We start from the raw sequence: 23,476 nt of genomic DNA on the forward strand, positions 1-23,476 counted from the left end.
CCTCCCTCCTCCCCTCCCTCTCGCCCCTCCCCTTCCCAGCGCCCCCTCCCCCCCAGCACCCCTCCACTTCCCGGCGCCCCCTCCTGCCTCTGCTTTTTCTCCGCCGCACAGCCCTTCCCCAGAGCCGGCTCGCGGGCTGCCTTGCAGGTTCGGGCTGGTCCGGGGCGGGGACTCGGGCGTGCCCAGGAGCTGTGAGGGCGGGGACACGGACCCATCTTTTTAAAGCCTTGGCCCTGGCCCCGAGGCGACGGTGGCCCTGGGCGGTCTTGGACTTGAGCTTGATCTGGGTGGCCTCCTGGGAGGCCAGAGGGCGCCATGGGCCGCTACCGCGTCCGCGTGGTCACCGGGGCCTGGCTCTTCTCGGGATCCCTCAACCGGGTGGCCCTGTGGCTGGTCGGGGCGCACCGGGAGGCCAAACTGGAGCTGCAGCTGCGGCCCGCGCGGGGCAAGGTCAGCGGGGCCAGTGGGCGAGAGCGGCCCCGAGTCCTGCCTGGGCGTGGGGGGCTGGCCAGGGGCGGGCGGCGCCACCTTCCGGCCGGGCCGGCCGCTTCCCCGGGCCCCGGCGCGCGCGGCCGCCGACTCCTCGCGCCTAGCCTCGGAGCGCGGAGAACCCGGGGCTTGTGCTCACGAAGCATCTCAGGTCCCGGCGCGGGGGAGCAGGCGCGGGTGGAGGGCGATGCCGTCAGCTCGGCCGCCGTCGGCGGGGCGCCTCGGAGCCCGGACAGGGGCGCAGGAGGGCGGGGCGGGGCGCGCGGTCCGCGCCGCTGCGGGACACCGCGGCTCCGCGAGGGGGCGGCTCCCATCCCCTCCCACCAAGCCTGGTCCCCGCAGGAGGAGGAGTTCCACGTCGAGGTCCCCGAGGACCTCGGGCCCCTCCAGTTCGTGAAACTGCGCAAGCGGCACGCGGTGGTGGACGACTCCTGGTTCTGCAGCCTCATCGCCGTCGAGGGGCCCGGGGGCGCGGGGGCCGTGTTCCCCTGCTACCGCTGGCTGCAAGGCGATGGGGTCCTGAGCCTGCCCGAGGGCACAGGTGTGTGTGGGGGGCTTGCGGGTGTGTGTGTGTGTGTGTGTGTGCTGGGGGCGATGGGGGGGTACAGGTGAGCGGGTGTGTGTGTGTGTGTGTGTGTGTGTGTGCTGGGGGCGATGGGGGGTACAGGTGAGTGTGTGTGTGTGTGTGTGCTGGGGGCGATGGGGGCTACAGGTGAGCGGGTGTGTGTGTGTGTGTGTGTGTGCCGGGGTGATGGGGGCTACAGGTGAGCAGGCGTGTGTGTGTGTGTGTGTGTGTGTGTGTGTGTGTGTGTGTGCAGATACGGGTTCTGGTCTGGAAGGGAGAGATGTGGGTTGAAGTGAAATTGGGGGGAACAGGCGAGACCCGGATGAGTGTGTCTGGGGGTCGTCAGGTGACTCACAGCTGGAGGTAAAGAAACTGAGGCCAGCAGGAAGCGCGCGCCCCGCGGAGGAGCGTGGGACGGGGGAGGCCCGAAGCACTCGCTGAGCGCCGACGGCCTCCCCAGCCCGCCTGGCAGGAGCCGGCGCCGCGGCGTTCCAGGAGCACCGGGACCGGGAGCTGAAGGAGCGGCGGCAGACCTACTGGTGACGCCCCCCACGGCCCGCCTGCGCCCCGCCCGTGTCGCTGGCCTCAGCCCGCCCTGAAGTGTCGCCCCCACCTTCCAGCTGGGCCACCTGGAAGGAAGGCTTGCCGCGGACCATCGCGGCGGACTGTAAGGAGGACCTGCCCCCGAACATGCGCTTCCACGAGGAGAAGAGGCTGGACTTCGAGTGGACGCTGAAGGCGGGGTAGGAAGGGCCGGCGGCTCGGGCGGGGAGGCCTGGCATGCTGGGCTGCCCTCGGGCCGAGTGCGGCTCACGTCCTAACCCCGTCCTAGGGTCCTGGAAATGGGCCTCAAACGCGTCTACACACTCCTGCGAAGCTGGAACTGCCTGGAGGACTTCGATCAGATCTTCTGGGGACGGAAGAGTGCCCTGGCTGGTGGGTGGCTTCCGGGCTCCCGGCTCTCCCGAACGGGCTGAGCGCCGCAGCCCGGGCCCGGGGGCTGAGCGTAGAGGGCGCACGCGTCCAAGCGGAGCCAACTCGCCTCCTTCCTGCACCACAGAGAAAGTTCACCAGCGCTGGCAGGAGGACGAGCTCTTCGGCTACCAGTTCCTCAACGGTGCCAACCCCATGCTGCTGAGACGCGCCACCTCCCTGCCCGCCAGGCTGGCGCTGCCCCCGGGGACAGGGGAGCTTCAAGCCCAGCTAGAGAAAGAACTGCAGGTGCTTCCTCTTGTCTGCCACTGTTCTCTGCTGAGTGTAAGACTCAGGGAGGTTGGGACGCCAATGTCCAGACAGGAAGCGAGGTACCCCATGGTGCAAGCTCGAGAAGAACGACAAACGCCTGGAAAACGGCGCTGTGTGTAAAAGCTGCCCGTGTGGGAACACCACGGGTCCTCAGGGCACAGGCTGGGACAGGGACAGGAAGGGACAGGACATTCTTGCCGCTGTCATTTTTCCTGGATTCCCATGATCTCCGCAGGCAGGCGGAGAGGCAAAGGCTGCGCTGTGGAGAGGGGAGATTCAGGAGGTTTTCTGGGAAGTGTTTAGAGAGCTGAGTTTGGGAAGTGGTCGCCAGGATGGTGACAGCTGGGGAACTGTGTGGACTATTCCTCAGGGCGTGAGAGAGCTGAGGAGGGGGCTTGCCGGGTGATGGAAGCTGTGAACAGGGGGAGCGCCTGGCAATGCTAGGACTAGGCCACCGGGACGCTGAGACGGGCCTTTGAACTCTAAAACTGGCTGCCTTCCCTTCTCCAGAACGGCTCCCTGTTTGAGGCTGACTTCATCCTGCTGGACGGAATCCCCGCCAACGTGATCGAAGGAGAGCGGCAGTTCCTGGCTGCGCCTCTGGTCATGCTGAGGCTGGACCCCGCGGGGAAGCTGCTGCCCATGGCCATCCAGGCGAGCCTCCCGACCACCACACTGCCAACACTGTCCTCTGCTGACAGCCGCCCTCATTTCACAGCCACCCTCATTTCACAGCCACCGGAATGGAAGTGCTCATTCAGGAGTCACAGAACGTGTGTGTGTGTGTGTGTGTGTGTGTTGCACACCCACAATCCCAGTACTCTGGAGGCAGAAGGATCATGAGTTCAAGACTACCCAAGGGTACATGGCAAGTTTCAGGCCAGCCTGAGGAACATACTAAGACCTAAAAACAAAACAAAAAACCAAAAACCGGCCTCTTGAATTCTCATCCTGTTATCAACAGTTTTCAAGTATTAGTGCGCTTCTGAGTCACATTAAGTACTTGTTAAAAAGACAGGTTTCAGCTGGACAAGGTGGCACACGCCTGTAATCCCAGCACTCAGGAGGCAGAGGCAGGTAGATCTCTGTGAGTTCGAGGTCAGCCTGGTCTACAAAGTGAGTCCAGGACAACCAGGGCTACACAGAGAAACCCTGCCTCAAAAAACAAAACAAAACACAATAATCTTACATCTTTGTACTGTTTTTGTGGTCTCCCTGGGTAGCCTTGGCTGTCCTGCACTCACTCTGTAGACCAGGCTGGCCTTGAACCCACAGAGATCCACCTGCCTTTACTTCCTGAGTGCTGGGATCACAGAGGTGCACCAATCCGGGCTCACATCTGATCAGCTTTTGCTTTCTGCTCCATCGCTTGACCCCACTGTGTTTGCCCGCACCACTGCTCGGCCCTCTCTCTGGACCCTGCTTCCCATCTTCTCCATCCAGCCTGCCCACCACAGCAGTCTAGCTGGGAGAGCGTCCTCATCCTTATGCCTGGGAATCAGCCATCAGAAGGAAACACTTCTGCTTGGTCACTGACCTCGCCAGGAACCGTGACCGTGTCACACAGAGAGTGGGAGTTTGAGAAACTCTCAATTTCTGTCGCTCCCAGATTCAGCCTCCCCGTCCCGGCTGCCCAGCTCCAGCACTGTTCCTGCCCTCGGACCCCCCGCTGGCCTGGCTCCTGGCTAAGATCTGGGTCCGAAGCTCAGATTTCCAGCTGCAGGAGCTCCAGTTTCACCTGCTGCACACGCACCTGGTGGCCGAGGTCATCGCTGTCGCCACGATGCGGTGCCTTCCAGGCCTGCACCCTGTCTTCAAGGTAAGGCTGGGCAGAGGGTGGGATGTCCGGTGAGAACAGCGCAGGACAGCTGCTCACTCTGCGCACGCCTGGCCGACATGGCTGGGAACCCGTGGGAATCAGCCCTTTGGCTTACATGGTCTGAGTAGTCGATTCTTGCATTTTATTTGTGGCGTGAGGCCAGCTGATCTGTGTTTCCCACCCTGTGCACACCTGAAGTCTCTTCACATTTTCCTCTCTGGCTTAGCCTCCTCCGGCTCCACCACCCTCACAGTGGCATCCCTTGGCAAACTGTGCACGCCACAGGCCACACAGGCGGGCAGGCGACTGCTCACACGTCCCGGGGGGCCACCTCGCCTTGCAGACTCTGGACTTCAGCGGTCATAGTCTCAGTTCCAGATCTGACCTTTGCTTTCCCAAATGTCCATTTCTTGTGCTGTTTTGCTGCTGGGACAGAGGTCTCGGATGACCCAGGCTGGCCTCAAACTCTCCATAACCAAAGGGTTCCTTAAGCCTCTCTGCTCCTCCTGTGCCCATCTCCCACGGGCTGTTTCCAGGCATCTTTTCTCATGCGGACTTGGGCATTCCGTGTCATTTGGAAGCTTGTGTGATCTTTCCAAAAGCTCTCAGCCAATGTGAGCTGCTCTGATATCTCAAAATCAAAGAGATCACTCGAGTTGCTCCTGCGTTTGGCATGAGAAATTCAGACACATGCCAAAACTGGATGAAGTATGACTATTAACTATGGAAGAAAAGAAGACAAAAGAACATGAGGTTGAGGTGGCCTTTTACAAGAGCCGAGGGAAAGGGAGGGGAAAGGGAGGGAAGGCCCAACAGCACCAGCAGGGCTGGGGGGCAGAAGCTTCACAGACCCTCCCCCCAAGGCCCTGCTGGAGAAACCCAAAATCAAACAACCAAATCGTGGCCGTGCAGTTTGGATAAGGGATATACAGGCTAATTTAAGCTGCGGGGATATAAATGATAAAATATAAGAAAAAGAATACAATCAAAGGGGCTGAGAGCCCCCAAAAGACGCCTCCAGTCAAGGTGGAAGCGAACCACAGCTGTGAATGGGGATCCCTTATGTGGACCCTTTGCCACGCTCCCTCACATGAGGGGCTATTGCCCCCTGCTGGCCGCCGCGGGCGTTGCAGATGAGGTGGAACAAGGTGTGGGTTGAAACCCTGGTCACTGGCTCCAGAGGCCCCTGAATGCGGTCAGAGCAGCAGCGAACGGAGGCGCCAGAGGCCAGCAGGGCACCATGTCTGGGGTCAGCGGCGGCCGAGAAGGTCTCACACACAGGCCCTTAATGTCCGCCCAGCTTCTAGTTCCGCACATCCGTTACACTATGGAGATCAACACCCGAAGCCGGACCCAGCTCATCTCGGATGGGGGGATCTTTGATCAGGTAAGGGGCTCCCGGCTGGACAGTCTGGACACTCGGGGCTGCAGGAGCAGCCTCCCTGAAACCCTGGGGCCTGCGAGGCCTGCCCTCGCTCTGCAGCCGTGCTTCTGTCCACAGACACTTGTCCGCTCTCTTGCCAGGTGGTGAGCACAGGCGGGGGCGGCCACGTTCAGCTGCTCAGGCGGGCGGTGGCTCAGCTGACCTACCGCGCCCTCTGTCCCCCGGACGACCTGGCTGACCGGGGCCTGCTCAGCGTCCCAGGCGCCCTCTACGCTCGGGATGCGCTGCAGCTCTGGGAAGTGACCTCCAGGTGAGGGAGAGGGCACGGGGAGGCTCCCCAGGGACAGGGTGAAGGAGAAGATGGAGGCAGTTGCAAGGTTTAAAAACAGGGCTAGAGGGAGCAGGGCGCAGACGGGAGCGCCGTCAGAGGAGGCTGGGGTCTGGCGGACCCGCGGCTTCCGGAGGAGTGGCGGCGCCAGCGCAGTCACAGGGCGCTAGAGTTGCCTTTCCCGCCTCGCCTTACACCGACGCACGACACACGCAGCCCTGGGGGGGTGGCTCAGTCACAGCCACAGCATGCCTGCTTCACGAGCAAAGCCTTCACTCTGGCCCCACTACTGTAATAAACCGAAATTTTAAACGAAGAGTAAAACCTCAGGACACAGATCTGGTAGGATCTGACCCAGGCACGGCATGAGAGGCGGCCGTAGGACGGGGGCGCAGGGGCGAGGCAGCTCTCTTGGCCTCGCTCAGCTCAGCGTCCTTCTCTGGGCAGGTATGTGAAGGGAATGGTCCATCTCTTCTACCAGAGCGATGCTGTGGTGCAGGGAGACCCAGAGCTGCAGGCCTGGTGTCAAGAGATCACTGAGGTGGGGCTGTGCCACGCCCAGGACAGAGGTAGGGTCTACCCCTCCCCAGACCCCAGGTCTGAGCCCCCCAATCACGCCCCCTGACACCAGAACCGTCTGCACACCCAGCTGTCCTCCTGAAGGGCCTGCCCCGCACACACACCCAGGCCCTCAGTCACTTGACCAGCCACAGCTGGGGCCCATGAGTGCTGCCCGGTCCCCACCGGGGTTCATGCTCTGTGTTCATGGTTCTCTATCTTTCTCCCTGAAGACACACACAGGGCACAGTTCCCACCAAAGCCCACTGCGTCCAGACATGGCTGTCCCTTTTCTTCCTGCCTGCCGATCAGGGCTCAGGTTTCTCTGCCTAAGCTGGCCCTGGTGTGCACCCCCTACCCCCAGCAGTCAGGATGCAGCCACTGTCTTCAGCGAGCTCCCATCCTCTTCCTCCTTCACTTACTGAAAGAACTAACCCTCCCTGGCTACCTGAACACAGGGCCTCCTCTTCTCTGGCTCTCAGGTTTCTTTCAGTCCCCTTCCCTTCGTTTCTCGCTCCTGACCCTTCTTTTCTCCCTGGCCCTATGCTCAAGCAGGATCTACATCCCGAAATTGACCCTTAACACTCAGTGTCTTAGATGGTTTGGACTGAAGTAACGAAGCGAGACAGGACGGCTTAAACACCAGAAGTTTATTTCGCATCACTCTGCAGGTTCAAAGTCTGAGGTCAGGTACTAGCACGTTTGGGTTCCGGGAGTCACTATTCCAGGTTGCTCAGGGGTGACTTTCATGGGCCCATGACCTCTCTCCCAAGGACACCGACATCACTTACCCTCATGACCGCATATCCTCCCAAAGACTCCTCATGTCCTCGCTGGTGAATAATTACAAAATATTAACTTGGGAGTGGAAATACAAACAGCCGTCACACCATAATTTAACCTCCTCAAGCAGCTTTGCAGGCCTTCCTCTCTCTGCTCTCTTGGCTCTCAAAGCTCATCTTTGCCTAAGTTTGGAGGAAGCATGCTAGAATTAAAGTGGGTAATGGAAAAGCAGCCAGGAACCCAAGTTCAAAGCCAGCCTCTGCTCCCCTGCCACCCCACACCGGGCCATCTTGACACGTGCTTTAATCTCCCCAGCTTTCATTTCTTATCTAGGAAACAGGTGGAATTATACACGCACCAGCTCAACGCAAAGCTCCCATGAGCACCATGAGCACTGTAAAATGATTGGCGTGAGGTGAACTTGGGACTTTGTTGTTTTCAAACAGGGTCATTTCGCTTAGCTGGGCCTCAGACTTACTATGAGGTGAAGGCTGGCCTTGAACTCATGTTCCTCCTGCCTCAACCTCCCAAGTCCTGGGGTTGTAGGCATGTGCCACCACGACCAGCTCAGGACCTCACTTGTTCTCCATTTTGCACCTGAGGGGCTCTAAGTCTCTGTCCAGGAATAGGAGGGTATGTCATTAAATCCCTAACCCACTCGGGTGACGGCCACCCAGCTCCTGGTCCTGGAACAGGTCTATTATTTGCTGAGCATTAATTAAAAGCAGATGGCTCTGATGTCTTTTTTTTTTCAAGACAAAGTCTCACTGTGTAACCCAGACAATGGTGCAGGCTGGACTGGACAGGAACTCACAATCCTCCTGCCTCTGAGCTGGGGCTGCATGCTACATCCAGTGTGCGGACAGAAAAAGAACAGAACTGTGGGGAGGTTAGGCAACTGCTCTAAGAAGAGGTAACCAGTACTGAAACCAGCATCGGATAAACATGGCTACAGAAACAAACACACATCTCTTCTAAACTACAGAGCTACCAAACCATTTTTCTTTTCCTGAGACAGGGGTTCTCTGTGTAGCCTTGGCTGTCCTGGACTCACTTCATATGCCAGACTGGCCTGGAACTCATAGAGAGCTGCCTGCCCCTGCCTCCAGAGTGCCGGGATTACAGGAGTGTGCCACCTCGCCAGGCTATTGCTCTTCCCTGCCAGGTTTCCCTGTGTCCTTCCAGTCCCGGGCTCAGCTCTGCCACTTCCTTACCATGTGTGTCTTCACGTGCACTTCCCAGCACGCTGCCATCAACCAGGGCCAGGTACGGAGAGCTGGAGGCTCAGGGCCCTGGGAGCAAGTGTGTGGCCCTTGGGAAATGCCAGGGAGTGGCGGGATTCAAATCCCAGTCCTGGGTTCAGGAGGGGCGCTTTCCCTCTGCAGCTGGACTGGTACGGCTGGGTGCCCAACGCTCCTTGTACAATGAGGATGCCGCCGCCCACCAGCAAGGACGGTGTGACCATGGAAACTGTGATGGGGTCACTCCCTGACGCCCAGAAGGCCTGTCTGCAGATGACCATCACGTGGCACCTGGGGCGCCTCCAGCCAGACATGGTGAGTCAGGACCCAGGACCGTGTCCACGGGAGGGGCATCAGGAGACAGGGCGTCTGTCCTTGGGCTGGAACCTGAAGGGCCCTTTCTGTTTCAGGTACCTCTAGGACACCACAAAGAAAAATATTTCTCAGACCCCAGGAGCAAAGCTGTGCTCAGCCAGTTTCAAGCAGATTTGGGAAATCTGGAAAAGGAGATCACAGCCCGGAATGCACAGCTGGAGCTGCCCTACGAATACCTCAAGCCCAGCCGCGTCGAGAACAGCATCACCATCTGAGGCAGCGGCGCCTTCTCACCCCTGCTACGACTTTAGACTTTAATCCGCTCCTGAGCAAACTCTCCACGTGGGCACACTGCCACAGGGCACTGGAAGTTCTGCTGCAAAGAGGACCAGTTCAGTCTTTGGAGGCCACACAGTTTCTGCTACAATTACTCAGCTCTCTCACTGTTAGGGCAGCCAGCGACACCATGAGCGTGACTGTCCCAATAAGGACACTGATATGTGAACGTCACATGCCACCAGGTAGTCTTCTGGCTTATCCAGCCATTTAAAAACAAAACTGGAGCCAGGGGATGGGGGCACTCACCTTTAACCTCAGCATTCTGGAGGCAGGGGATCTCTGAGTTCCAGGACAGCCAAGGCTACACAAAGAAACACTGTCTCAAAACAGAACAAAACCAAAACCAAGCAAGCAAAAACAGTATGAAAACAAAACTTCTTTGCCTGAGGAATGTGCAAAATTTCAGGCTAGATTTGGTCTAACCTCATACAGGCCTCGGGCCCAAAACTCCAGTTTCAAAATACCCAAGAGCCGTGGCTAAGGAGAGGAAAAGGCTGTTTCCGGATGAAATCAACTACTTGAGCTAATTCTCCTTTTCCAGGAACCAGATCCCATGCTGGGTGGCCAACTTTAAATCCCAGTTTTCCCTCTGCTTCTCCATTCTGAACACCTACCCCGAAGGCCCCCCCAATAAAGGTGTTACTGGTCCCAAATAAAAACCATTTCCCAAATAGCTTCCTTCCCCAAAATTTCCAAACAAGACAGAAAACTCTTGCCTCCCGCCCACTCCTCCAGCCTGCTTAAGTCACAGTAACCACTGTGTCTCACACCGTCTTTTTCCACAACTGTTTTGAGAACAGGGTCCGCAAAATATAGAAAAATGCCACAAGGTTCTAGTCAGCAACAGTGTTCCTGTTTGGTTCTGGGGTCTGGAGACCAGAATGCATTCTTGCAATTGTTCTGTGGCTGTTGTGCTTACTATGACAGGCACACCAATGTTGGTGCAAAACTCGACTTCACCAGTGGCCCTGAGCTGGAACCCAGCCCTGGAGGTGGGGGTGTTCTGTAAACATCTCTAGTTACCCCAAATAATTACTGCCGATATGTTTTTCAATAGCAGAGTTACCAATTCCTGTTTTGGAGAGTTAGGTCTATTTTACTTACTTACTTACTTACTTACTTACTTACTTATTTATTTATTTATTTATTTATTTATTTATTTATTTATTTTGAGACAGGGTTTCTCTGTGTAGCCTTGGTTGTCCTGGACTCACTCTGTAGACCAGGCTGGCCTTGAACTCACAGAGATCTGCCTGAGTGCTGGGATTGCAGACCTGCCGAGCAGGCTTCCTATTCTTATCTGTGTATCTTGTGGTGGTTAGAATGGTAACGGCCCCATAGGCTCATGTAACTGAATGCCTGGTTAACAGGAGTGGAACTATTTACAAGGTCTAGAGGGCGTGGCCTTGCTGGGGGAAGTGTGTCACTGGGAGAGGGCGCTGAGGTTCCAAAAGCCCATGCCAGGACCAGTCAGTCCTGCCACCCCTCACCCCCAAATCAGGATTTGGGCTCGGCTACCGCTCCCGGCCAAGCGCCGAAGCCGTAAGCCAGCCCCGGTTAAATCCCCCGTTGCCTTGGTCAGGGTGTCTCCTTACAGCCTGCGGCTTCCTGAGCGGAGAGAGGAGCACCAGCAGCGTGGTCTGCCTCCTCCCTTCACGCGGTGTCCGGCGACTCCGCTCTTCCTAGCCCCTGCCTTCTCCCGAAGGTGTCACTCAGACCCATCCTGCATTGCCTTCCCCGGGCCAAGAAGTCCGCAACGCTCAGCCCGTCCCCTCCAGCGTTAGCGGCGCCAGGCCGGCACGCCGAATAACCCCGCGGCTCGCCCACGTGTGCCCACCACGGAGACCATCCACGGCTGGTGTGCGGGGCATCCGACGCCCCCGGACTCCTCCCACGGCGGCCACTCCACCGAGCGGCGCGCGTCCCGCCAGCCTCCTCTCGGGACGCCGGGGCACGGCCAGCTTCTGGTCATGTGATCGCCAGGGTCGGTCACGTGAGAGGCCCGCGCCTTCCATTTCCAAGCCCGGGTAGGCGACCAGCGAGAACTCTCGGGTCCCGGTTTCCGCGTCAGTCTCGCCCGCGCCATCCGGACCAGGCGGGACTCGTACGCTCACTGCTGGGCTTTCCGACCCGCGTCCTCCGCCCGAGGCTCGCTCCGCCGCGCGGCACCGCATCCTCCTCCACGCCGCGGCCCCCGGGAGTGGTCCGCGCCCGAGGCCCCGCCCCCGGCGCAGCCCGAGTCCCCCGAGCCAGCTCCGTGTACCGGCGTCGCCGGGTTCCCTCTCGCCGCTCCCGCTCCTCGCTCAGCCTCCGGCGCTCCCTCCCTCCCTCCTCCATGGCGTCGCTCCTGTGCTGTGGGCCCAAGCTGGCCGCCTGTGGCATCGTCCTCAGCGCCTGGGGGGTGATCATGTTGGTGAGGGGCTACCCCGCGAGAATCGGAGCTGGCCTGGCCGCTCCAGGGTTGGAGGGCTGGGAGGCCAGGAACCCCCAGGCAGATCGAGGGGCCGGCGAAATAGCCGCTTGGAAAGCAGACGGAGCTCGGATGGGAAAAACTGGGGCACCGGAGCGACAGTGCCGGGGTAGGACCCTGGGAATGGGAGCCAGCTCTGGCAAGCAAGAGCCAGGCCCCTGAGACTAAGTGAACCTGCTCCCGAAAGTGGAACTTGAAGCCTTGCTTCTCCAGGGCTCTGCCACCGCCACTTCCAGAACTACGAAGTGCGGGCTTGCCCCCACCTCTTCCGTCTGCTCCCATGACAGTGACGCGTCTGCAGAGCTGCCTGCTGTATACCTCCTTGTACCCAGCCACTCTCCCAGCGTTGTCCTGCCTCCCGCCCTGTTCCAGATGGCTGAGCTCAAACCCAGCTCCCGCCGCCCTGCCCCGGCCCTTTCTAGTTAATCTCAGGCCCAAGTGTTGGGCCAGCATTAGAAGTGGGAGGAGCTTAGGGAGCGATGGAAGAGGTAAGGATTTGACAGCCTGTCTTTGTTCTTCCAGATAATGCTCGGGATATTTTTCAATGTTCATTCTGCTGTGTTAATTGAGGACGTCCCCTTCACAGAGAAAGACTTTGAGTAAGTGGCTGGGTGCTTCTAGGCGAGTTGGGGCGCAGATGAGAAGTAGCAGGGTTTAGGCTCAGAACTATGTGGCGGACCCTCCCGGAGGCTGGACGGTTCTGGCCCCAGTTTGAGGGACTGCAAGAATGTACTCAGGAGCAGCCCTGCAAGCCAGGCTTCGTGGCCACCCCACAGGCCGCCGCGTCAGTACGGTCCCTCTCCAATATTTTGTCTTCCTGCTCCTTGGTCTACTCCTTGCAAACCGCATACCACGACGGCACTCATCCGGTGTGGCTGTCGGGGAGGACTAACAGCCGTCAAGGCGCTTAGCAAGATGTGTGATGCGTAGTATGTGTGTGCTGGATGTTCTGAATGGCTGACGTCTCCCTGTTTCCTCGCCACCCTCCAGGGGGAACGGCCCTCAGAACATATACAGCCTGTACGACCAGGTCAGCTACAACTGTTTCATCGCCGCGGGCCTCTACCTCCTCCTGGGAGGCTTCTCCTTCTGCCAAGTACGACTAAATAAGCGCAAGGAATACATGGTGCGCTAGGCCGCACCCTGGCTTTCCCTCCCCACGCCCCTCCTCTATTTAAAGACTCCTGCGCCCACCCGGCGTCCTTTGGAGCCGAGTCCCCCCGGCCCTGCAATCTCGGCTGTCCAGCCCCTGGAGGGCACCGGCGCCGAGCGCGCCCGCCCTGCCCCGAGCTACAATAAAGAGAAGCGGTTCTCCTAAGCCTGGCGTCTGTGCGTTCAGGGAGGGGGCGGGCTGGCTGTGGAACGCCGAGAGCGGCCTGGACGAGGAGTCCCGACCCCGGGGCGGAAGTGGAGTGAAGCCAGCCGGAAGTGGGGCGGCGTCTTCCAGCGCACCTTCCTCCTGAGTGACTGGCGCGGGGCCGGGCTCCGGCCAATCAGCTGCCGGGGGGGCGGGACTTCCTGCGCGGGAGCCAGCGCGCCCGACCGCCGGGCTCTCCGCGGTTTCCAGCTCGCGTGGCGGCGGCGGCGGCGGAGCGTCTCCGTGAGGAGGTGCGCGGGGCCATGACGTCAGCGTCCACCAAGGTTCGACCTCCCTCGCGGACTGCGCTCCCTGGCGGCCACGGGCGGGTGGGCCCCTCGCCTGGCTCCCGGCTGGTGCGCGCGGGGCGGGGGGCGGGCGGAGGGAGGCCGGGGTGGGACCGCGCGCTGCCGGCCCCCCGTCACGCTGCTCCGCCCCCAGGTCGGAGAGATCTTCTCGGCGGCCGGCGCCGCCTTCACGAAGCTCGGGGAGCTGACCATGCAGCTGCATCCCGTGTCGGACTCTTCCCCCGCCGGGTACGTGAGGGCAGCGTAGGACCCGGACGCCGGGGGCTGTAGTAATCCCTCTGCGCCCGGCCCAGCGCGGTGGAGGTGTTAATCGTTGTTGGGCTAGTGAGTGGCAGGTGGAGATACTGCCAGGTCCGCAACCCCCGTGTGCAAAGCGACATACTGTGCCCCACCCACCCCAAGCCCGTGGACTCCTCAAACTGCTGCTGCAGGTTTCAAGGGTTCTCTCAGGAAGGCCCCTACTTGTTGCATTGGTTTCCGTGGGTTGTTTCTCGAAGCTGATACGTGATGAAGAGAGATGTTTTCAGGTGGCCCCGGATGCAATTTCATGTGGCTAGCGGCTTGTCCCCAGGGCTTTTCTTCGGAGGTCGGTCCTTTTCGATGACTCTTTGAAAGGTGCCCCAGAGACTAGGGGGAAGAGGCTGCTTGGACGGCCTCTGTGGACGGAATAGCCCGTGGGCTGGCTCCACATACTCCTCCTTCCGATTTTGCTATCACCCTTCTCCCCTTCCGACAGTGCCAAGTGGACGGAGACGGAGATAGAGATGCTGAGGGCTGCTGTGAAGCGATTTGGGGACGATCTTAATCACATCAGCTGTGTCATCAAGGAACGGACAGTGTGAGGGAGGGTGGCTGGCAGAGAAAGGGAGGGGTGGGCAACTTTCTTCCTCTTTACCCATTGTTCTTCCTCAGAACGCCTAGCTCAGCGTCTTCCCTGCTTTGTTGCTAGTTTTGTTAACGTTTCCTTAAAGACTGAAAGAATATAATTGTGGCAGTCGGTCAGAAGTTCAAGAAATGCAGTGGTAACTAGGACCTTAAGCGAATCTTACTTTTAGGGCGCCCAGATCTTCAGTGGGTGTATTTGACGATGAGGCTCCCCTGGCGATTTATATAAATCCTTTGAGACTAGCATTTCCAGGGATGCATTCTGAAATAGTTGGTCAGGCTCTATGAAAAAGTTTCCATCTGCCTTTATATCACAACATACATGGTGGCCCTACAAACCCATCCATCTTTCCCAGAGCATCATGAAAAGGGCCTTTCTGGTGGCTCAGTTCAGGGACTCCATTCTTCATAACTCACTGGCCCTAAGTGGGTGCAGAGCTTCTCGGGGAGGGGCGCTTATTACACATGGCTTAGGGCCTAGACCTGGACACCTTCAGAGTGGCCCATTTTCCCCTCCCCTCTTCCCTCAGCTTCTCTGATGACACTCTCCCTAATCTTCTCTCTCTTATCTTCAGGGCTCAGATAAAGACCACTGTGAAGCGGAAAGTATATGAAGACTCTGGCATCCCTCTTCCAGCTGAGTCACCCAAGAAAGGGCCCAAGAAGATGGCTTCTGGTGTCCTCTCCCCTCCGACTGCCCCTCCACCCAGCAGCTCCAGTGTCCCTGAAGCTGGGGGTCCTGCCCTAAAGAAACAGAAGGCTGGTGAGGGCTGTGGAGGTGCTGCCTAGGGTAGGGGTTAAAGGTCCTATCAGAGTCACTGAGAGAACTGGGCCTGGGGCAAAGAAGGCGATTCTAAAACGGGTCATGGGGTATGTAGAGCCTGACTTTGGCAGGGGGAGGAGGGGAAGCAGGGCAACCTAGAGCCTGTGCCCTCCCAGATGTGACCCAGAGTGCTCGCAGCGACTCCGACGCCAACAGCGACCTGGTGGATGTTGAAGGGCTGGGAGAAACTCCTCCAGCCAAGAAACTCAACTTTGACAGGGGTAGGAGTCCTCCTCCTCCCACGCTGGCAGGGGTGGGTGAAGCTACTTCCCTGGATGGCAGGGGAGGGTCCCTGCAAAAGCCTGGCTCTCCTGCAGGGCTCAGCAGGAAGACACTCAGCAGGGGCTTGGCTCAGTTAGTAACGTGATGTTTGAGGAGGTGAGGGTTTGCTTGGAAAAAATATCTCCGCACTTGCTCCATCCCAGTCCGTTTTACATCCTGTTCCAGACAGCCTGACCCTGGACTCTGGCCTTCTCTCGACCTCTGCTGAGGCTCCTCTACTGTCCTGCTGAGCCTTTCACCTCTGACCCCTGCTCTTCACCCTGGACCTGTGGATCCCCTGGGACTCTAAGCAAGGACTGCACGAGAGAGGGTCAGAAAGCTGCTGGAGCTGCCCACTGTGTTCCTGCTAACCATGTGCCCTCGCCCTCCAACCTCCAACTGATGGACATTTTTATACAGAAAATTATAATAAAGACATTCTCTCAGTATGGTGCCGCCAGCTGCTGTTCCCTCGCCTCTCCTTAGCCGTCAGGGGCCCAGCCCCTTCTCAGTAGCTCTCACCACCCTGCCTGGAGCAGCACAGCCAATATTGGCAGACTCACTTCCCTGTGCCAATATTTCTGTGCTGCTAGAGCCAGGAGGGCTGGGTGTGGGCAGCAGAGACTCTCCTTTGCTCTGCGGAGCCAGAGCTCCCCAGAGCTCCCCAGGGTTGCTGACAGCCAGTGTGAGATCACCAGGGTTTCTCAGGGACCCTTCCCAGCTTCTCAGTCGCCCCTGGCCCACCTTGCACGAACCTCATCACAATATTCCGGATGGTTGTGTGTGTGCTGCTTCCAGGGTGGCCTCCCAGGGCCGGGCCTCTGCGGTGCCTCCCCCACCCTCGCTCGAACACCACAGTGTGGTTTGGACGTGGCCACAGTGCCGTACAAACCACAGTGTGCTGCTGGGGCGGGAGCAGGACTGGGGGTTGACAGGACAGCAGTCGTCAGTGCCATCAAGACCCCACGGAGAGCGAGGGATGGAGAAGGTGCGAATGGCACATCGGCCCCCCCAAGCACCGGAGAAGCAGGAGCAGCCATAGTTGAGCAGGCGACAGGGAGGGTAGGGCCCTGGGAGATGAGTTCTTCAGCTCTGGGATCCTTAGCAAAGTGGCAGAGGAAATGGATGACTGGTGAAGACCAACAAGCTGCCTTCCGACAAAGGGGCCTAGGGCTTCCTGTGTCCACCCTCCCTCCCTAGGTCAGAACCCAGGAGAAATGCTGGAAGACACAGGGCCAAGGACAGCAGGGTTGGGAGCTGGCAGTCCAGAGGTGGTGGGGCTGGAACACGGTTGAGAGAGGGGGGCCGGAAGTCGCCTTGGGCCCTGGGCCTGCCACAAGATGGAGGCTAAAGGCAGGAAATGGAGGCCAGGGAGAAAGGGGCGCAGCAGAGCCCAGGAAGGGGCCCATCTGGAGCTGAGGGCCAAGCACTCAACCCCAAGTGCTGCTTCCATTCCCCATGGTCCCCCAAGACCCACGCCCACCCCCTCATTAGCCCATTCACCAGGCCCAGGCAAGCAGGCCCACCCCTGAGAGCCACGTTTTAGCAGAGACAAACATGCCTTTCCCCACCCCCAACCCTAGGCCTTCCCTTAGCCCTTTCCTCCTGTCCAAGACTTGATTTTAAAAAGAATCTCCCAGAAGGCAAAAGTTTCTTCTGGAAATTAAAAAAATGCAAAACCAAAACTCTGTAAAACCCCAATACTAACCTCCCATGCCTCATCCCACCTTTTCCCACCACCACCCTTCCGACACACCCCCCAAAACTCTCAGCAACCAGAAGATCTGAGATGGTGTAAGCAGTCTCTTTAGGCCCCTAGGATGTCAGACCCTCCCCAAGACCACCATCCCGCCTATACCAAGTCCTGCCAGGGCCTCCTGATCCCTGCACCCCCCAGAGACCCCCAAAACAACTGCGGCCCTCAGCTCCCATCCCAGCAAAGCTTTTGTGGGTGTAAAAAAAAAAAAAAAAAAAAAATCAAACACTATCCTAATATCTGGGAACATTGGGGGCTCTGGAGTCTCAGGCTTTGATTTCAATATGAGGGGCTATGTCTCGGGGATACAAGAGAAGGTTCTCTGTTCATCCCCCCAATTCCAAGTTACAGGCGCAACCCCACCCCAGTCCGCACCTCCAAGCCTCCCCCCCAACCGCCACGTCTCTCCTGAAAACAGGGGACACTTTCCTCCCCACTTACCTCAGCTACTCTCCCCTGAGATCCTGGTCCCCTATTTTGAGAGTAGCGAATTTGGGGGTGCATCCCTCACATTTGGGGTGCAGGAAAAAAGAGACGCCCCAGTCGCATCGCTGGCCTCCTTCCTCTCAGCTGGCTCAAGTACTGGGGAGTGCCCTGGGGAGGGGGACCCCCACAAGAGAGCTCTGGAGGGGTTACTCCACTCCCAGTCAGAACTGGGGACACCCCCCCAAAACCCGTCCCAGCCCATCCGTCTCCAACTCGGCGGGAGAGGCAGCTGCAATGCCCCAGTCAGATTCCCCCAACACTACATTCCTCACCCCATCTAGAGGGGTCCCGGGGTCCCCAAAAAATCCCAAAAAAATCTAGGATGTTGGGAAGACGGTCCTGAACTAGCTACCCAAATTTGGGGTCCTTAGATACCCCCGTTTTTTCAGGAAAATTCTGTCTTTCTCCTGCCTCCCGCCAGCCCTGCTCTGTCCCGATGCCAATTTTGGAAGTCACTCCCTCCTTCCTCCTCCCCGTTTCTCCAGGCCCCCCCGCTTGGGGGCTAGGGTCCAGGACACCTGGCTTCCAGACCGGGGGACACTCTTTAGAGGGCTAGGGGCCAAGAGGTCAAGCTCATTGCCCCTGTCTCAAGGCAGCAGGAAACCCCGATCCTCCCCTCCCTTCCCCTCCCCCCTGGCTGGTCTCCGTGGTGGTTTAGGAAAGCCTGGAGGACTGGAATCTGCCATTGCTATTGCACAGGCAGTTTTTTTCCCTTGGATTGGGGGGGTGGGCGGTGGGAGGGAGAGAGGGGAGGAGAGCCGGGGAGAAGGAGACCAAGCGGGAGTATCTGGCCTGGCTTTCCCTCTAGCCCCTGCTGCCGTTGGGAACCCCTCCCCCTCAGCTCGCCCTCATTCCCAGTCCTCTGTCTGCTTTCTGTTTGAGGCTCTTATCCTAAAACATGAGGGTGCAGGATTCCCTCCCGTGGCCCCCGCAGCCCCCGCTAGCTTCAGCAGCACTGCGTTGGTCAGAGCGTCCACTTCAACCAGGGAGACTCCATTTCCTCCGAACACAAGTTTTTCTTCCATAAGAAATCGGGGTTCAGAGTGCGAAGCCACCTTCCCCCGTCAGCTCAATAGGCCACGTACTAGTAAGTCCACGCCAAAACACACCGCGTTCCCAGGCTTCTCCCTTCAAATTCTGGGCTTATTTGGGGGTTCACAAAAAATAGAAAATTTTGCAATTTGGGGCACAAAGGGGAGCCTAAACCGGAAATGTGGTCTAGGAGAGGTGAACCTCAAATCACATTTACCAGATTTGTTCAGCGACAAAGCGCCCTGAAATCAGACGCCCCCAAACTACCCTTCTGCGCTGGGGGGCCGGGGCTTCTCAGTGTCTGCTCTGGAGGAGTTTCACACCTCCCTCGTGCCGCAGGGACAGCCTTCCGTCAGAGTCTGCACCAGATTCAAATATAAAATCTGCCCCCACCAGGTCCTCAAGCACAAAAAGCTTCTACACTTGCTCCCTGCTCGGCCTCCAGCTCAGTGGAGTCTTGCTCTCTTTTCAAAAAGCTCCAAATCGAATTTTATGTCCCCAAACAATCTCATCTAAACCTTGGAAAGAGAGACTGTATCCCCAAAATTAGTCTGAGCACTCAGCCTCTCCCAGTCGTCCAACGTAAAAAAAAAAAAAAAAGTCTCAAAAATCCCAGAACCAAGACATCTTTAAAACCTGCCCCACATTTTCAACTTGCTCTCAGCTCCCAAGACTAAGAACAGGACTCATTGACTATAATAACATCCTATGGCAAGTGGCACCTCAAAACTGACCATATAGCTAACTCCATCCTGACATCAAAGGGAGCCCTTAATATTTTCACAAAAAAAAAAAAAAAAAAAAGAGAGAGAGGTGGAAAATGCATCGAGACCAAAATAATCCACACAAAGGAGAGGCGCATCTTCATCCTGGATCCGTAGTTACCCCCAATTGGTCTGCTGTTTAGCATGTCTGCTCAAAAATAAATAAATAAACAAACAATACCCCCCTCCCCCCAGCACAAGAGGGAGAGGCCTCAGGCCTAGATATGCAGGACCATGGTCATTGCTCAGTCATTCTTGGTCGACTCTTAGGCTTTCCGCCTGGGCTCAGCTCTGGCCACTCTTCTGCAAACGCCCTTTGCCCTCCCACCCCAAGGCTCCCCAGACAGAATCCAAGGCTGGGGTCCCTGCCTACGTGCCTCTGCCCTTTCTCCTCCGCACTGTCCACTCCACCCAGCGTTCACAGGAACGTTCATCAAAAGTTCACGTCTCCAGACAGACATGTGGGGAGCAGTGTCTCTAATGAGGAAAAAGACAAACTGTGTTCCCCAGGCTCCAGACCCCACCTGGTCCCAAGCTCCCCTCAGTCCAAGGCCAATCTCGCAAGCGTTCCAGCCTGCGCTTCCCTAGGTCCTCCGTCCTTTAGCCCTGGGAGACAGAGGTGCGGGATGAGCTATCGCGAAGAGGAGGCGGCTCCTGGAGCACAGGGCGGGAGGAGAGCGCGGGCGCGGCGCGGCTCGCCCGCCCCCTCGTGGACGGACGCGGGCACTGCCGGGCTCTGCCCACTGGCCGCGCTGGACCCGGCGCCCCGCCAGGCTGCGAGCGCGGCGACGGGCGGGCGCTCGACGCCCGGGGCCGGCGGACAGCGCGGGGCGTGGGGCGGGAGTCTGTGTCCCCGGGTCCCCGAGAGGGCCGCGCGTCACAGGCCGGACGCCGCGGGACCCGGGGCTTTCCCCACCTCCTCGAGGGGAAGCAGCTGCGGGAGCCGTCCGGCCGCAGGACAATGGAAGGAAACGAACTAGAAATCACATCCGCCCTCTCCTTACCGCCCGGCCGGAGCCCCCGCCGCCCTGCGCACCCGCCCGGCGGTCCCGCCTCCTTCTCCCCTCTCCGACCCCGGGGCCACGGCCGCCCCCCGCCCCCGGCACCGCTGCGCCGCGAAGGGGAGTTCTGCGGCGTCTCCTCTCCCCCCCAGCAGCCGCCCAGGCCCTCCGACGGCCCCCGCAGCCCCAGCGCCTCCCCGCTCCTCCAGCGCATCCCTCCCGGCGCGACCACCCGCCGCCCCGAGATCCCGCCCCGGCTCACCATCTGCAGGGCCGGAGAGGAAGGAAGGGCACGGACCCGGCTCACCCCGCCCCCGCCATCCCGGCGGATAAAGGAGCCGAGGCCCAGACGGGAGGGCGCCCCGCCCCCGGAGGAGAGGAGCCGCAGCCCCTGCAGGACGGGGGTAAGAACCAGACCTCGAGGGAGCGCGTCTGCTGGGTCCCCACGGGGGCTCGGGGGTCGTCGGGGGCAAGGAGCCCGGAGTCGCAGACACTGTGCTGAAAGGCGATGGGGGCGTAGGGCGCACGACAGGGGTCGCCCCGGAGGGCGCGGGCTGCACCCGTGTCTCAGGCCCGGAACCGAGGCCGGGCGCGCGGGCGGAGAGGACGGGACCGGAGGGCGAGGTGGCTAGACTCGAACCGACGCCCGGCGTGCGGGTGCGCCACGCTCGCCCTCCGGGCGCAGCGACGATTCCTAACTCGCTGCCACCCGGCGAAGGGGAGGAAGCGGCCGTTGAGAGCAGAGTGGACCGAGCGGGACGGGGGGCGCCCGGGAAGGACGCCGGAGAGGGGTCGTGTCTCAGGGGCGCCCGGACCCCCTAACCCTCTCGGGGGCCGGCGCAGGCCTGGTCGCCATGGGCTCCACCGCGGCCCCCGAGGGAGCGCCGGGCTACGTCCGCGAGTTCACCCGCCACTCCTCCGACGTGCTGGGCAACCTGAACGAGCTGCGCCTGCGCGGGATCCTCACTGACGTCACGCTGCTGGTTGGCGGGCAACCCTTGAGGGCGCACAAGGCCGTGCTCATCGCCTGCAGGTTGGAGGGGTGGGGCTCGGGCCGGCGGGGCGGGGGGCAGCCCCAGAGCCGGGGTCAGCGGGAGCCGGGCCTGCGCGCCCTCCGGCCCCTCACGCCGCCGCCTGTCCTCCCTCCAGCGGCTTCTTCTATTCGATTTTCCGGGGCCGAGCGGGCGTCGGGGTGGACGTGCTCTCTCTGCCCGGGGGGCCGGAAGCCGGGGGCTTTGCGCCCCTCCTGGACTTCATGTACACGTCCCGGCTGCGCCTCTCCCCAGCCACCGCGCCGGCCGTCCTGGCGGCCGCCACCTACTTGCAGATGGAGCACGTCGTCCAGGCGTGCCACCGGTTCATCCAGGCCAGGTGAAGGGGCCCGGGCGTGCGCTCCCCGGAGAAGCGGGCCGGGATAGGGGCAGAGCGGGGACGACGAGGCCGCGCTAATGTCACCGTGCTCTTCCAGCTGTGAACCCCTGGGCATCTCCCTGCGGCCCCTGGAGGCCGAGCCCCCAGCGCCCCCCGCGGGTCCCCCAGCGGGCAGCCCCAGGCGCTCGGAAGGACACCCAGATCCGCCCACGGAGTCGCGAAGCTGCAGCCGAGGCCCCCCGAGCCCAGCCAGCCCAGACCCCAAGGCCTGCAACTGGAAGAAATACAAGTTTATTGTGCTGAATTCTCAGACCGCACAGGCGGGGAGCCGGGCTGGGGAGAACTCTGGCCGGCCTTGCCCCCAGGCCCGGCTCCCGAGCGGCGACGAAGCCAGCAGCAGCAGCGAAGAGGGACCCACGCCCGGGCTCCGCAGCAGGTTTGCACTTCCTGACTCCCAAGAGTGGCAGAGGCTGGCCTGCTCTAGGAGGAGGGCCAGGGGGTGGGCCGGGGGGCGCGTGCTGGGGACAGGTTTAGAGATACAGCCCACTCAGAGCTGGCCAAAAGCCGGAGGGGACGTGGCTGAGGAGCATTCGCTCACACTCAGAGCTGGCTTGATGTCTGCACTCTCCTGGAAAGCAACAGCGCACACGGAACCCCTAACCTTTTCTGTGGCTCCCACCATCTGCCTAGACTATCTCCGGCTGCTACCGCCGCAGGATTCAAATGTGGAGCTCCAGCGAATGACCCCTGCCCCTTCACGGCCCGCGCTCAGGAGGCTCCTCTCTCGACCTCTAAGCAGGCGTGCCCACCGCCAGGTAAGATTCCGGCTGCTCTCCTGCAGCTCTTCCGGGTCCATCTGGGCCCAGGGACCCCAGAAAAGGCCGGCTTGATCCTTCCCAAACCTGCCTGCAGATTAGACCCCTCCGCGGAGATGTCCCCTCCGTCAGGGTGTCTGAGAGTGGGCACCAACATGAGTGTTCTGAAGCTTCGTCCTCCGAGTTGCAGCACAGAGTGGGAACTCCCAGCCTCGCCGACCAGAGCTGGGCCATCTGCCCAGTTAGGCAGGGCCCCTCCGGCAGGGTGTCAGCCCGAGGGAGGCAGGAACGGAGGGGAGCAAGCTCCACCCGCTCCGAGAACCCCCACATTCTGCCGCCACCACTGACAGTCGCAAGCACCCTGCTACGTCAGAGCCAGCTCACTGAGGGCAGGGCCGTGGGCAAGCCGAGGGGTCCGGATAGCCTCGGAGCGAATGAGGGGTTAAAGGGCGGCGGCACGTCTGCTAGTGCACCGCTGAGGCTTTGCTGGCCCCTGGGGTGGGGCGTCCGCGGTAACTAAAGTTGTCTTCGCTCCCCGCCCTTCCCAGGAAGCGAGTTTTTCAGCTGCCAGGACTGCGAGGCTGTGGCGGGGTGCTCTTCGGGGCTGGACCCCTTAGCAGCGGGGGACGAGGACAAGCCCTACAAATGCCAGCTGTGCCGATCTGCCTTCCGCTATAAAGGCAACCTGGCTAGCCACCGCGCCGTGCACTCAGGTATGGCGCGCGCACAGGCGGGGGGCGCACAGGCGGGGGGCGCACAGGCAGGGGGGGCGCACAGGCAGGGGGGGGCGCACAGGCAGGAGCGCGCACAGGCAGGGGGGCGCACAGGCAGGAGCGCGCACAGGCAGGAGCGCGCACAGGCGGGGGGCGCACAGGCAGGAGCGCGCACAGGCGGGGGGGCGCACAGGCAGGAGCGCGCACAAGTAGGAGGCGCGCACACAGGAGGAGCGCACAGGTAGGGGGCGCAAGCAGCACAGGCAGGAGGAGCGCGCACAGGCAGGAGGAGCACACACGGTCAGGAGGAGCGCGCACGGTCAGGAGGAGCGCACACAGGCAGGAGGAGCGCACACAGGCAGGAGGAG

The 23,476-nt window shown here is 60.3% G+C and overlaps 4 protein-coding genes across 8 annotated transcripts in view; all 4 read left to right on the forward strand.

Annotated features, from left to right (window-relative positions):
* Positions 1 to 315: 315 nt before the first annotated feature.
* On the forward strand, positions 316 to 9,045 carry Alox12 (arachidonate 12-lipoxygenase, 12S type). The gene is made up of 14 exons (XM_055594196.1): positions 316 to 450; positions 832 to 1,030; positions 1,515 to 1,593; positions 1,675 to 1,797; positions 1,887 to 1,990; positions 2,115 to 2,275; positions 2,810 to 2,953; positions 3,909 to 4,118; positions 5,419 to 5,505; positions 5,643 to 5,812; positions 6,278 to 6,399; positions 8,337 to 8,437; positions 8,557 to 8,727; positions 8,823 to 9,045. The coding sequence occupies exons 1-14, from the start codon at positions 316 to 318 to the stop codon at positions 9,000 to 9,002; spliced, it is 1,986 nt and encodes a 661-aa protein (XP_055450171.1). The 3' UTR covers positions 9,003 to 9,045.
* A 2,060-nt stretch (positions 9,046 to 11,105) lies between these two features.
* Positions 11,106 to 12,854, forward strand: Rnasek (ribonuclease K). Its single transcript, XM_055594202.1, has 3 exons — positions 11,106 to 11,479; positions 12,059 to 12,135; positions 12,527 to 12,854. The coding sequence occupies exons 1-3, from the start codon at positions 11,402 to 11,404 to the stop codon at positions 12,669 to 12,671; spliced, it is 300 nt and encodes a 99-aa protein (XP_055450177.1). The 5' UTR covers positions 11,106 to 11,401; the 3' UTR covers positions 12,672 to 12,854.
* Positions 12,855 to 13,002: 148 nt separating this feature from the next.
* CUNH17orf49 (chromosome unknown C17orf49 homolog) lies at positions 13,003 to 15,630 on the forward strand. 4 transcript variants are annotated; one of them, XM_055594198.1, is made up of 6 exons: positions 13,006 to 13,177; positions 13,335 to 13,429; positions 13,938 to 14,039; positions 14,662 to 14,849; positions 15,026 to 15,130; positions 15,361 to 15,630. In XM_055594198.1, the coding sequence occupies exons 1-6, from the start codon at positions 13,157 to 13,159 to the stop codon at positions 15,363 to 15,365; spliced, it is 516 nt and encodes a 171-aa protein (XP_055450173.1). In that variant the 5' UTR covers positions 13,006 to 13,156; the 3' UTR covers positions 15,366 to 15,630. The 4 variants fall into 4 exon arrangements, with proteins under 4 accessions (XP_055450176.1, XP_055450173.1, XP_055450174.1 ...); XM_055594197.1 differs by having other exon boundaries at positions 13,010 to 13,177; positions 15,357 to 15,630; XM_055594201.1 differs by lacking the exon at positions 15,026 to 15,130 and having other exon boundaries at positions 13,003 to 13,177; positions 15,357 to 15,630.
* Positions 15,631 to 20,463: 4,833 nt separating this feature from the next.
* The window catches only part of Bcl6b (BCL6B transcription repressor), a 5,840-nt gene continuing 2,827 nt past the window's right edge, over positions 20,464 to 23,476 (forward strand). The window contains exons 1-6 of one of the 2 annotated variants that reach the window (XM_055594456.1): positions 20,464 to 20,613; positions 21,053 to 21,242; positions 21,359 to 21,580; positions 21,678 to 22,016; positions 22,271 to 22,395; positions 22,944 to 23,108. In XM_055594456.1, coding sequence (XP_055450431.1) covers positions 21,064 to 21,242; positions 21,359 to 21,580; positions 21,678 to 22,016; positions 22,271 to 22,395; positions 22,944 to 23,108 — 1,030 coding nt within the window. In that variant the 5' untranslated portion in view covers positions 20,464 to 20,613; positions 21,053 to 21,063. The remainder of the gene's footprint in view (positions 20,614 to 21,052; positions 21,243 to 21,358; positions 21,581 to 21,677; positions 22,017 to 22,270; positions 22,396 to 22,943; positions 23,109 to 23,476) is intronic. The other variant, XM_055594455.1, reaches the window with a different exon arrangement.

The sequence above is a fragment of the Psammomys obesus genome, unplaced genomic scaffold (genome assembly GCF_907164565.1).
Source record: "Psammomys obesus unplaced genomic scaffold, mPsaObe1.curated_primary_1811, whole genome shotgun sequence".
Lineage (NCBI taxonomy): Eukaryota > Metazoa > Chordata > Mammalia > Rodentia > Muridae > Psammomys > Psammomys obesus.